The sequence below is a fragment of the Ornithorhynchus anatinus genome, chromosome 3 (assembly GCF_004115215.2).
Source record: "Ornithorhynchus anatinus isolate Pmale09 chromosome 3, mOrnAna1.pri.v4, whole genome shotgun sequence".
NCBI lineage: Eukaryota > Metazoa > Chordata > Mammalia > Monotremata > Ornithorhynchidae > Ornithorhynchus > Ornithorhynchus anatinus.
Genome location: NC_041730.1, coordinates 459,381 through 471,403, shown reverse-complemented (window position 1 = coordinate 471,403; position 12,023 = coordinate 459,381). Strand labels below are relative to the sequence as shown.

General features: G+C 55.8%; 1 protein-coding gene and 1 non-coding gene across 2 annotated transcripts; both read left to right on the top strand.

Annotated features, from left to right (window-relative positions):
• Window positions 1–615: 615 nt before the first annotated feature.
• Window positions 616–809, top strand: LOC114810729. Its single transcript, XR_003758424.1, has one exon. It is a non-coding gene; the product is annotated as a U2 spliceosomal RNA (small nuclear RNA).
• Window positions 810–4,827: 4,018 nt separating this feature from the next.
• Window positions 4,828–11,667, top strand: NDUFV1 (NADH:ubiquinone oxidoreductase core subunit V1). Its single transcript, XM_029061293.2, has 10 exons — window positions 4,828–5,027; window positions 6,371–6,462; window positions 7,455–7,625; window positions 8,248–8,431; window positions 8,688–8,877; window positions 9,735–9,947; window positions 10,086–10,252; window positions 10,446–10,527; window positions 10,877–11,022; window positions 11,159–11,667. Exons 1-10 carry the CDS (start codon window positions 4,956–4,958, stop codon window positions 11,243–11,245), a joined length of 1,404 nt encoding a protein of 467 aa, XP_028917126.1. The 5' UTR covers window positions 4,828–4,955; the 3' UTR covers window positions 11,246–11,667.
• The last annotated feature ends 356 nt before the right edge of the window (window positions 11,668–12,023 follow it).

Below are 12,023 nucleotides of genomic sequence, written 5' to 3'. Positions count from 1 at the left end.
GTTAACGAGGATGTCCCACGTGGGGCTCACAGATCCCCAAATCCCAGCTCAGCCACTTGTCAGCTGTGTGGCTTTGGGCAAGTCACTTGACTTCTCTGGGCCTCAGTTGCCCCAACTGTAAAATGGAGGTGAAGACTGTGATCCCCGCGGGGAACAACCTGACCACCTTGTATCCTCCCCAGCGCTTAGAACAGTGCTTTGCACAGAGTAAGCGCTTAACAAATGCCATCATCATCACCATATTGGACAACTTGGTAAGCTAACCGAACACCTGGTACATAAATTGCAGCCTTGTCCCAGACTCTGTCAAAGTGCTTAGGGGGCAGAGACCCGAGGGCGAAGGTGATACAGAAGGGAGTGAATATGGAGTGGGGGAAACTGCCTCTCCTCCACTTCAAAACCATATTGAAGGCCCATCTCCTCCAAGAAGCCTTCCCTGACTTAGCCCTCCTCTTCTCCCACTCCCTTCTGTGCCGCTCTTACTTGCTCCTTCATTCATCTTCCCTCCCACCCCCACAGCACATATGTATATATCTGGCAGATAGATACATGTCTGTAATTTATTCGGCTATTCATATTAATAGATTTATTATTATTTATCTACTCCTATTTTATATCGCTTCTCAGCCTTTGGGCTAAGATCAAGTGTAATATCTGTTCTTATCAGTTTAATATCGGATATGTCCTCGATACGAGGACGCTGTATTAAGCATCTTTGGAGTGGGGAGGTGGGTTGGGAGCTTGGTCCGTCCCCTCCACGCATCAGCCTGGCGTTGTTACGAGAAGCAGCGTGGCTCAGTGGAAAGAGCCCGGGCTTGGGAGTCAGAAGTTGTGGGTTTTAATCCCCTCTCCGCCACGTGTCAGCTGTGTGACTTTGGGCAAGTCACTTCACTTCTCTGGGCCTCAGTTCCCTCATCATTAAATTGGGGATGAATGCTATGAGCCCCATGTGGGACAACCTGATCACCATGTATCCCCCCCAGCGCTTAGTACAGTCCTTTGCACATACTAAGTGCTTAAATACCATCATTATTATGATTATTATTATTAATGTCTGTCTCCTCCTCTAGACTGTGAGCTCGTTCTGGGCAGGAATGTGTCTATTTGTTATACTGTACTCTTCCAAGCGCTTAGTACAGTGCTTTGCCCTCCCCCTCTCCCATCCCCTCCCCTCAGCACTGTGCTCATTTGAATATATTTTTACTATCCTATTTATTTTATTAATGAGGTGTACAGTCCCTTGATTCTATTTATTGTGATGATGTTGTCTTGTTTTTGTCCATCTGTCTCCCCCGATTAGACTGTAAGCCCGTCACTGGGCAGGGATTGTCTCTCTCTATTGCCCAGTTGTACATTCCAAGTGCTTAATACAGTGTTCTGCACATAGTAAGCGCTCAATAAATACTATTAAATACTATTGAATACAGTAAGCGTTCAATAAATCCGGTTGAATGAATGAATTAATGAATGGCTACACCTACTGCCTCCACTTCCACTCCTCAAATTCTCTCCTTGATCCCCTCCAATCATCTGGCTTCGGTCCTCTTCAATCCAGTGATATTGCCCTAAAGTCACCAATCAATCATATTGATTGAGCACTTCCTATGTGCACAGAGCACTTTACTAAGCACTTGGGAGAGTACAATATAAGAGATGCGTTCCCTGCCCACAGCGAGCTTACAGTCTAGGGGGGGAGACACACAGTAATGTAAAGAAATAAATGGCAAATGTGTACCGAAGTGCTGTGGGGCTGGCGGGTGGGGGGATGAATAAAGGGAGCAAGTCAAGATGACGCAGAAGGGAGTGAGAGAAGAGGAAAGGAGGAGCTTAAGAAGCAGAATGGCCTAATGGATAGAGCCCGGGCCTGGGAGTCAGAAGGTGATGGGTTCTAATTCCGCCTCCGCCATTTGTCTGCTGGGTGACCTTGGGCAAGTCACTTCCCTTCTCTGGGCCTCAGTTACCTTATCTGTAAAAAATGGAGATTAAGACAGTGAGCCCCACGTACAACCTGACAACTTTGTATCTCCCCCAGAGCTTAGAACAGTGCTTGGCACATAGTAAGCGCTTAACAAATATCATCATTATTATTATTAAGAAGACCTCTTGGAGATGGGGCTTCTCTAAGTGCTTGGCACATAGTAAGCACTTAACAGATGCCATCATTATTATTGTTATTATTATTATTAAGAAGGCCTCTTGGAGATGAGGCTTCCCTAAGTGCTTGGCACATAGTAAGTGCTTAACAGATGCCATTATTATTATTATTATTATTAAGAAGAAGGCCTCTTGGAGATGGGGCTTCCCTAAGTGCTTGGCACATAGTAAGTGCTTAACAGATGCCATCATCATCATCATCATCATATTATTATTAAGGCCTCTTGAAGATGGGACTTCTCTAAGGGCTTGGCACATAGTAAGCTCTAAACAGATGCCATCATTTTTATTATTATTATTATTAAAAAGGCTTCTTGGAGATGAGGTTTCCCTAAGTGCTTGGCACATTGTAAGCGCTTAACAAATACCATTATTATTATTATTGTTATTGTTATTATTAAGAAGACCTCTTGGAGATGGGGCTTCCCTAAGTGCTTGGCACATAGTAAGCACTTAACAGATGCCATTATTATTATTATTATGAAGAAGACCTCTTGGAGATGGGGCTTCCCTAAGTGCTTGGCACATAGTATTCATTCATTCAATAGTATTTATTGAGCGCTTACTATGTGCAGAGCACTGTACTAAGCGTTTGGAATGAACAAGTCAGCAACAGATAGAGACAGTCCCTGCCATTTGACGGGCTTACGGTCTAATCGGGGGAGACGGACAGACAAGAACAATGGCAATAAACAGCGTCAAGGGGTAGAACATCTCGTAAAAACCGATGGCAACTAAATAGAATCAAGGCGATGTACAATTCATTAGCAAAATAAATAGGGTAACGAAAATATCTACAGTTGAGCGGACGAGTACGGTGCTGTGGGGATGGGAAGGGAGAGGTGGAGGAGCAGAGGGAAAAGGGGAAAATGAGGCTTTAGCTGCGGAGAGGTAAAGGGGGGATGGCAGAGGGAGTAGAGGGGGAAGAGGAGCTCAGTCTGGGAACGCCTCTTGGAGGAGGTGATTTTTAAGTAGGGTTTTGAAGCGGGAAAGAGAATCAGTTTGGCGGAGGTGAGGAGGGAGGGCGTTCCAGGACCGCGGGAGGACGTGACCCAGGGGTCGACGGCAGGATGGGCGAGACCGAGGGACGGTGAGGAGGTGGGCGGTGGAGGAGCGGAGCGTGCGGGGTGGGCGGTAGAAAGAGAGAAGGGAGGAGAGGTAGGAAGGGGCAAGGTGATGGAGAGCCTCGAAGCCTAGAGTGAGGAGTTTTTGTTTGGAGCGGAGGTCGATAGGCAACCACTGGAGTCGTTTAAGAAGGGGAGTGACACGTCCAGATCGTTTCTGCGGGAAGATGAGCCGGGCAGCGGAGTGAAGAATAGACCGGAGCGGGGCGAGAGAGGAGGAAGGGAGGTCAGAGAGAAGGCTGACACGGTAGTCTAGCCGGGATATAACGAGAGCCCGTAACAGTAAGGTAGCCGTCTGGGTGGAGAGGAAAGGGCAGATCTTGGCGATATTGTAGAGGTGAAACCGGCAGGTCTCGGTAACGGATAGGACGTGTGGGGTGAACGAGAGGGACGAGTCAAGGATGACACCGAGATCGCGGGCCCGAGAGACGGGAAGGATGGTCGTGCCATCCACGGTGATAGAGAAGTCTGGGAGAGGACCGGGTTTGGGAGGGAAGATGAGGAGCTCAGTCTCGCTCACGTTGAGTTTTAGGTGGCGGGCAGACATCCAGGTGGAGACGTCCCGGAGGCGGGAGGAGATGCGAGCCCGAAGGGAGGGGGAGAGGACAGGGGCGGAGATGTAGATCTGCGTGTCATCTGCGTAGAGATGGTAGTCGAAGCCGTGAGAGCGGATGAGTTCACCGAGGGAGTGAGTGTAAATGGAGAACAGAAGAGGGCCGAGAACTGACCCTTGAGGAACTCCGACAGTTAAAGGATGGGAGGGGGAGGAGGCGCCGGCGAAGGAGACCGAGAATGACCGGCCAGAGAGGTGAGAGGAGAACCGGGAGAGGACGGAGTCCGTGAAGCCAAGATGAGATAAGGTATGGAGGAGGAGGGGATGGTCGACAGTGTCAAAGGCAGCAGAGAGGTCAAGGAGGATCAGAATGGAGTAGGAGCCATTGGATTTGGCAAGGAGGTCATGGGTGACCTTAGAGAGAGCAGTGTAGGTAGAGTGGAGGGGACGGAAGCCAGATCGGAGGGGGTCTAGGAGAGAATGGGAGTTAAGGAATTCTAGGCATCGATCGTAGATGACTCGTTCTAGGATTTTGGAAAGGAAGGGTAGTAGGGAGATAGGGCGATAACTGGAGGGGGAAGTGGGGTTAAGAGCGGGTTTTTAAAGCACTTAACAGATGCCATTATTATTATTATTATGAAGAAGGCCTCTTGGAGATGGGGCTTCCCTAAGTGCTTGGCACATTGTAAGCGCTTAACGGATGCCATCATTATTATGATTATTATAAAGTTTCGAACGAGGGGAGAGTGACTCCTCGAGGCGGGCGCCTCGGCTGGGGAAAACACGGTTCCCGGCGGCCCAAGCGCCAAGGGCGAGGCGGGGCCGGCCCCGCGGCTGGGGACTACATTCCCCAGAAGCCCCCGCGGCGATGTCGGGCGATTCTGCTTCCGGTCGCTTCCCGCCCGGCGTCTACGTCATCGGCGTGCGCCTCGGGGGAGGCGCGTGGTGTCATTGGGGCGCGTCCCTCCGGCGCCGCCCGCCCTCCCTCCCTCCCTCCCTCCGAGGCTGAAGGTGACAGTGGGAGGGTGAAGCGGCGGCGGCGGATCAAGGCCCGCCTGGAGCCGCCCTCCTCTTCCTCCTCCTCTTCCTCTTCCTCCTCCTCCCGGTCCTCCTCGGCGAGCAGGATGCTGGCGGCGCGGCGTTTGGCTCGGGGGTCGCTCCCCGGGGGCGCCGCCCGGGGCTTCTCGGCCCAGGCGGTGAGCGCGCGCGCGGGCGCGCGGGGGGGGGCCGGCGGGGGCGCGCGCGAGGGGCGGGGGCGCGCGCCGGGGGGAAGGACCGGCCCCGGGACACTGTCCGGGCTCAGAGCGGCGGGGGGCGGGGGGAGTCCTTCCGTGGCTCAGTGGAAAGAGCCCGGGCTTGGGAGTCCGAGGTCATGGGTTCGAATCCCGGCCCTGCCCCTTGTCAGCTGGGTGCCCGTGGGCGAGTCACTTCACTTCTCTGGGCCTCAGTTCCCTCATCTGCAAAATGGGGGTAATAATCATGTTGGTATTTGTTAAGCGCTTGCTATAATAATAATAATAATAACAACGTTGGTATTGGTTAAGCGCTTACTCTGTGCCGAGCACTGTTCTAAGCGCTGGGGGAGATGCAGGGTCATCAGGTTGTCCCACTTGAGGCTCACAGTTAATCCCCATTTTACAGATGAGGGAACTGAGGCACAGAGAAGTGAAGTGACTTGCCCAAAGTTACCCAGCTGATGGGTGGCAGAGCCAGGATTCGAACCCATGACCTCTGGCTCCCAAGCTCGGGCTCTTTCCACTGAGCCACGCTGCTTCCCTGTACTATATGAAGAGCACTGTTCTAAGCACTGGGGGAGATGCAGGGTCATCAGGTTGTCCCACGTGAGGCACCCTGTCTTCCTCCCCATTTGACAGATGAGGTCACTGAGGCCCAGAGAAGTGAAGTGACTTGCCCACAGTCACACACCTGACAAGGAGCAGAGCCCAGGATTCGAACCCATGATCTCTGACTCCCAAGCCCGGGCTCTTTCCACTGAGCCACACTGCTTTTCTACTGTGAGCCTCATGTGGAACAACCTGATGACCTTGTATCTACTCCAGTGCTTAGAACAGTGCTCTGCACATAGTAAGCGCTTAACAAATACCAACGTTATTATTATTCCGGCTGTCCGAGCCTCCCACCCCACACTTCAGTGAGCCTGTCATTGGGCAGGGTTGGTCCCTCTATTGCCAAATTGTCCATCCCAAGCACTTAGTCCAGCGCTCTGCACACCATAAGCACTCAATAAATAGCATGGCTCAGTGGAAAGAGCCCAGGCTTGGGAGTCAGAGACCATGGGTTCAAATCCCGGCCCCGCCAGTTGTCAGCTGTGTGACTTGGGGCCAGTCACTTCACTTCTCTGGGCCTCAGTGACCTCATCTGGAAAATCGGGAGGAAGACCCGGAGCCCCACAGGGGACCACCTGATGACCTGGTATCCTCCCCAGCTCTGAGAACACTGCTCGGCACATAGTGAGCACTTAACAAATACCAACGTTATTATTGTTATTAATAAATGCCATTGAATGAACGATCCACAGACCCCGCAGGCTGCTCCCAAGAAGACGACATTTGGGTCGCTGAAGGACGAGGACCGCATCTTCACCAATCTCTACGGCCGCCACGACTGGAGGTGACACAGCCAGACCCTCCTCCACCCCCACGGCTTGTCCCCACCCCTCCGGCCCCGGGAGTCACAGGTGGTAATAGTGATGGGATTTAAGCACCTACTACATGCTGAGGTTCTAAGCGCGCGGCGGGGGGATACAGGGTCATCAGGTTGTCCCCCGTGGGGCTCACAGTCTTCATCCCCATTTGACAGATGAGGGCACTGAGGCCCAGAGAATAATAATGATGGTATTTGTTAAGTGCTTACTATGTGCCAAGCACCGTTCTAAGCATTGGGGAGATACAAGGTCATCAGGTTGTCCCATGTGAGGCTCACAGTCTTCATCCCCATTTGACAGATGAGGTCACTGAGTGACAGAGAAGATAATAATAGTACTTGTTAAGCGCTTACTATGTGCAGAGCACTGTTCTGAGCACTGGGGGAGATAAAAGGTGATCAGGTTGTCCCACGTGGGACTCAGTCTTCATCCCCATTTGACAGATGAGGTCACTGAGGCACTTGGCAAGTGTGAGCCCCATGTGGGACAATCTGCTTACCCTGTACCTACCCTAGCTCTTAGAACAGTGCTTGGCACGTAATAAGCGCTTAACAAATACTATGATTATTGTTAGGATAATCAGGTTGTCCCACATGGGGCTCAGACTTTTAATCTCCATTTTACAGATGAGGTAACCTGTATCTACCCCCAGAGCTTAGAACAGTAATGATGATATTTTAAGCGCTAACTATATGCCAAGCACTGTTCTAAGCTCTGGGGTAGATACAAGGTCACCAGGTTGTCCCATGTGGGGCTCACAGTCTTCATCCCCATTTTACAGACGAGGTCACCGAGGCCCAGAGAAGTTAAGTGCCTTGCCCAGGGTGACAGAGCAGACAAGTGGCGGAGCCGGGATGAGAACCCACGTCCTCTGACTCCCAAACCCGGGCTCTTTCCGCTAAGCCACGCTGCTTCTCTAGCCCCCCCAGCCACCCCCAACCCATCCGTTCCCCTCCAGGCTTAAAGGGGCGCTGAAGCGCGGCGACTGGTACAAGACCAAGGAGATCCTGCTGAAGGGGCCGGACTGGATCCTGGGGGAGGTCAAGGCCTCCGGCCTGCGGGGCCGCGGAGGGGCCGGCTTCCCCACGGGCCTCAAGTGGAGCTTCATGAACAAGCCTTCGGACGGCAGGTGCGAGGAGGAAGGATGCTGGGGAGAGGCCACGGTCGGGGGGAGGGGTCCTAGGAGAGCCAGCCCCCCACCACCACCACCCTTGCTCTCCCAGAACGTGACGGGTCTGCCCATAAAGACCCTGCCCTGGTTTTTGTTGGTGGTCCTTCAGGCCATCAGTCAATAGTATTTACCGAACACCGTACTAAGCGCTTGGGAGAATAGAAAGAGTTAGTGGATACGATCCCTGCCCTCCAGCAGGTAATAATGGTATTTGTTTAGCACTTACTGTGTGCCAAGCACTGGGGGAAGATACAGACTAACCGGGTGGGACGCAGTCCGTCCCACATGGAGCTCACAGCCTTAATCCCCATTTTATAGATGAGGCACCGAGAAGTGAAGTGACTTGCCTAAGGTCACGTAACAGACAAGTGGCGAAGCTGGGATCAGAACCTAGGTCCTTCTGACTCCCAGGTCCGTGCTCCATCCACTAGGCCATGCCGCTACGAAGGCTATGATAACCCACGGGCAGGAAATGTAGGGGCCCAAGTCTTCGGGTGGCTATGGAGGAGGAGGGGCAGAAGCGCGTGGTTGGCGGGGCGGGAGGGATAAACCCCACGGGCTGATGCCCTGGTGCCCGCAGACCCAAATACCTGGTGGTGAACGCGGATGAGGGGGAACCGGGCACCTGTAAGGACCGCGAGATCATGCGCCACGACCCCCACAAGCTGGTGGAGGGCTGCCTGGTCGGGGGCCGGGCTATGGGGGCCCGCGCTGCCTACATCTACATCCGCGGGGAGTTCTACAACGAGGCCTCCAACCTGCAGGTCGGGAGCTGAGGGGGAGATGGGGAAAATCGGGGGCTCAGCAGGGTGGGGGGAGGGTGCTACATCCGCAGGGAGTTTTATAATCCCCTCAACCTGCAGAGGGGGGAAGGGGAAGCTGGACGGGGGGCGGGGGACCCACCGAGAGGACGGTGGGGCTAAGGGATGGGAGGATGAGGTGGATGAGGAGGCTGGGGGGTGGTCGTGGGGGGCTGTGGGACTCTCACGGGGTGACCGGGACCCACATCGACCCCGGCAGGTGGCCATCCGCGAAGCGTACGAGGCCGGGCTGCTGGGCCGAGACGCGTGCGGCTCGGGCTACGACTTCGACGTGTTCGTGGTGCGCGGCGCCGGGGCCTACATCTGCGGCGAGGAGACGGCCCTCATCGAGTCCATCGAGGGGAAGCAGGGCAAACCCCGGCTCAAGCCACCCTTCCCCGCCGACGTGGGTGAGGAGGACCGCGCCCCCCATGCCACTCCACCTCATCTCCACCTCCCCCCATTCCCCTTCCTTCACCAGACCCCGCTCTATCAATCAGTCGTATTTATTGAGCGCTTAATATGCGCAGGGCACTGTGCTAAGCACTTGGGAGAATACAGTACAAAAGAACAGACACGTTCCCTGCCCATAAAAAGCATATAGGCTAGATGGGGACGGACATTAATGTGAATAAATAAGTAATTTTTTATGCTACATAATTGAACATTTGGTGGATAGAGCACTGACCTGGGGGTCAGAAGGACCCGGGTTCTAATCCCGGCTCCGTCACCTGTCTGCTGGGTCACGTTGGACAAGTCTGTTCATGTCTCTGGGCCTCAGTTACCTCATCTGAAAAGTAGAGATTAAGAATGTGTCCAACCAGATTAACTCATATCTACTCCAGTGCTTAGCCCAGTGCTTGGCAAATAGGAAGCGCTTAACAAATACCATCATTATTACGCGCTGTGGGGTTGGGGAGGCAGAAGGGAGAGCAAGCCGGGGAAAAGAGGGCCTAGAAAGGGAAGGCCTCTTGGAGGAGATGGGATTATCAAAATGTTTTGAAGATAGAGAGAGTGGTGTTCTGGCCTGTATGGTGGGGGAGGGAGTTCCAGGCTAGGGGGCGGACGTGGGAATTGGGTCCACCCAAGTCATATTTACTGAGCACTTACTGTGTGCAGAGCCCTATAGTAAGCGCTTAGTAGAATACCCTGTAATAGAAACATTCCCTGCTCACAACAAACTTACAGCCTAGAGGGATGACAGACTCCCCCAACCCGCCGTCCGCACGCCCCCGTCCCAGCAGCTTGGCCCCGGCTGTGCCCGCAGGTGTGTTCGGCTGCCCCACCACGGTGGCCAACGTGGAGACCGTGGCCGTGTCCCCCACCATCTGCCGCCGGGGAGGGGCCTGGTTCGCCGGCTTCGGCCGGGAGCGCAACTCCGGCACCAAACTCTTCAACATCTCGGGCCACGTACGCCACCCGTGCACCGTCGAGGAAGAGATGTCCGTGCCCCTCAAGGAGCTCATCGAGAAACACGCTGGTGGGGGCGGGCAGCCAGGGGGACAGGGCGGTGGGGAAGCGGGACGGTCAAGGGCTGGCGTGCCGGTGGGGGGAGGAGGCCGGGGCTGCGGCGGGAGGAAGGGGCCGGGGGCGGCCCTTGACGGGCTCCGGTCCCCAGGTGGGGTGACGGGCGGCTGGGACAACCTGCTGGCGGTCATCCCCGGCGGCTCCTCCACCCCGCTGATCCCCAAGTCCGTGTGCGAGACGGTGCTGATGGACTTCGATGGGCTGGTGCAGGCGCAGACCGGGCTGGGCACGGCCGCCGTCATCGTCATGGACCGATCGGTAACCCCGCTCCCCGGCTCCCGCCACGCCTCGTCCCTCCGTCCGTCCCCCGCCACCGTGGCTCCCAACTGTTTCCTGGCTCCCGGGTGGGGCGGACGGGATGGGGAGACCTGCCCCCTGCTCCCAGACTCCTCCCGGAGCCTCACCAGAGTCACCCCCCCCCACCCCCCCCCCCTCCCTCCGCCCGGCCCAGACGGACATCGTGAAGGCCATCGCCCGTCTGATTGAGTTCTACAAGCACGAGAGCTGTGGGCAGTGCACGCCTTGCCGTGAGGGTGAGCCCGCTACCGGACAGGAGCCCGGGGAACCTGGGTGGGACCCGGCTCCTCCTCCCACGGTGATGCCCATCTCCTTCCACCCTGCATCCCGCCAGCCCTCCTCCCCTCCACACACAAAGCCTATTTCTTTCCAAGAAGCCTTCCCTAAGTCCTCTTTGTCCTTTTCTTCTACTCCCTTTTGCATCGCCCTGACTAGCTCCCTTTATTCAACCCCCCCCCCCCCCCCAACACTGAGGTACTTAGCTGTAATTTATCTGTGAGTGCTTAGTACAGGGCTTTGCACACAGTATGCGCTCAACAAACACGACTGACTGACCGTCTGCCCCCTCCCGCCCCTCCGAGGCAGGTGTGGACTGGATGAACAAGGTGATGTGGCGCTTCGTGAAGGGGGAGGCCCGGGCGGCGGAGATCGACGCGCTGTGGGAGATCAGCAAGCAGATCGAGGGTCACACCATCTGCGCCCTGGGCGACGGCGCCGCCTGGCCTGTCCAGGTACGGCTGGGGCGGGCGGCGGGGAGCCCCCAGGCGGAGGGCACAGCCTTCGGAGAGCGGGGGGTGCGGGGAGGTTGTTTGCGGGGCCCAAGGCCCCAACCGTCTGCCTCCCACTTTGTCTCCTCCTCACCACCAGGGCCTGATTCGCCATTTCCGGCCGGAGCTGGAGCAGCGATTCCAACGCTTCGAGGAGCAGCACGGCACCCGCCAGGCCGCTGCCTGACACCCCTCCACCCCACCAGATACACACACTCCCCCTCCCCGGGTTCTCCTGCGAGTAAAGTTACTGCCGTCCGGCCCGTTGTCAACTGTTTCCGCCGTGTGTCCACGTCCCGTCGCCACCGCGGCCGTGGCTCTGGTGGGATCCTGCTCTGATTTCCCCGGGGCTGGTTCTGCCCATTGAGTACGCAGGCCCCCCACCCCGGCACACGCTCCTACCCTGGGAGCAGCGGGGAGGCCCCTTGGGGTTAGGAAATACCTCCGGAAGCTGCCATGCTTCCTTCTCCTCTCTGGGAAAGGGTGCCGCTCCCCTCACCTTGCCCCTCCCAGGCGGGCAGGCGGACAGACTGGCTCAGAGACTGCCACACTGGGTCCGTGCTAAGGTAGGGGAGTGGGGATGATGATAATAAAAATAATAACGATGACGATGGTATTTGTTAAGCACTTACTATGGGCCAAGCCCTGTTCTAAGCACTGGGATAGATACAAGGTTATCCGGTTGTCCTACGTGGGGCTTGCGGTATTAATCCCCATTTTACAGATGAGGTAACTGAGGCGCAGAGGCGTTGAGTGACTCGCCCACAGTCACCCAGCTGACAAGTGGCGGAGCCAGGATTAGAACTCACTACCTCTGACTCCCATGCCGTGCTCTTTCCACTAAATCGCGCTGCTTGCCTGGAATAGAGGGAGGACCGTCCCCTCCTCCCGCCCCTCAGGCCCTGATGCTGGCCGAGCAAGGAGGGGTGTGGGGCCGGGCTCGACTGCGGGAGGGCGTGCCCCAA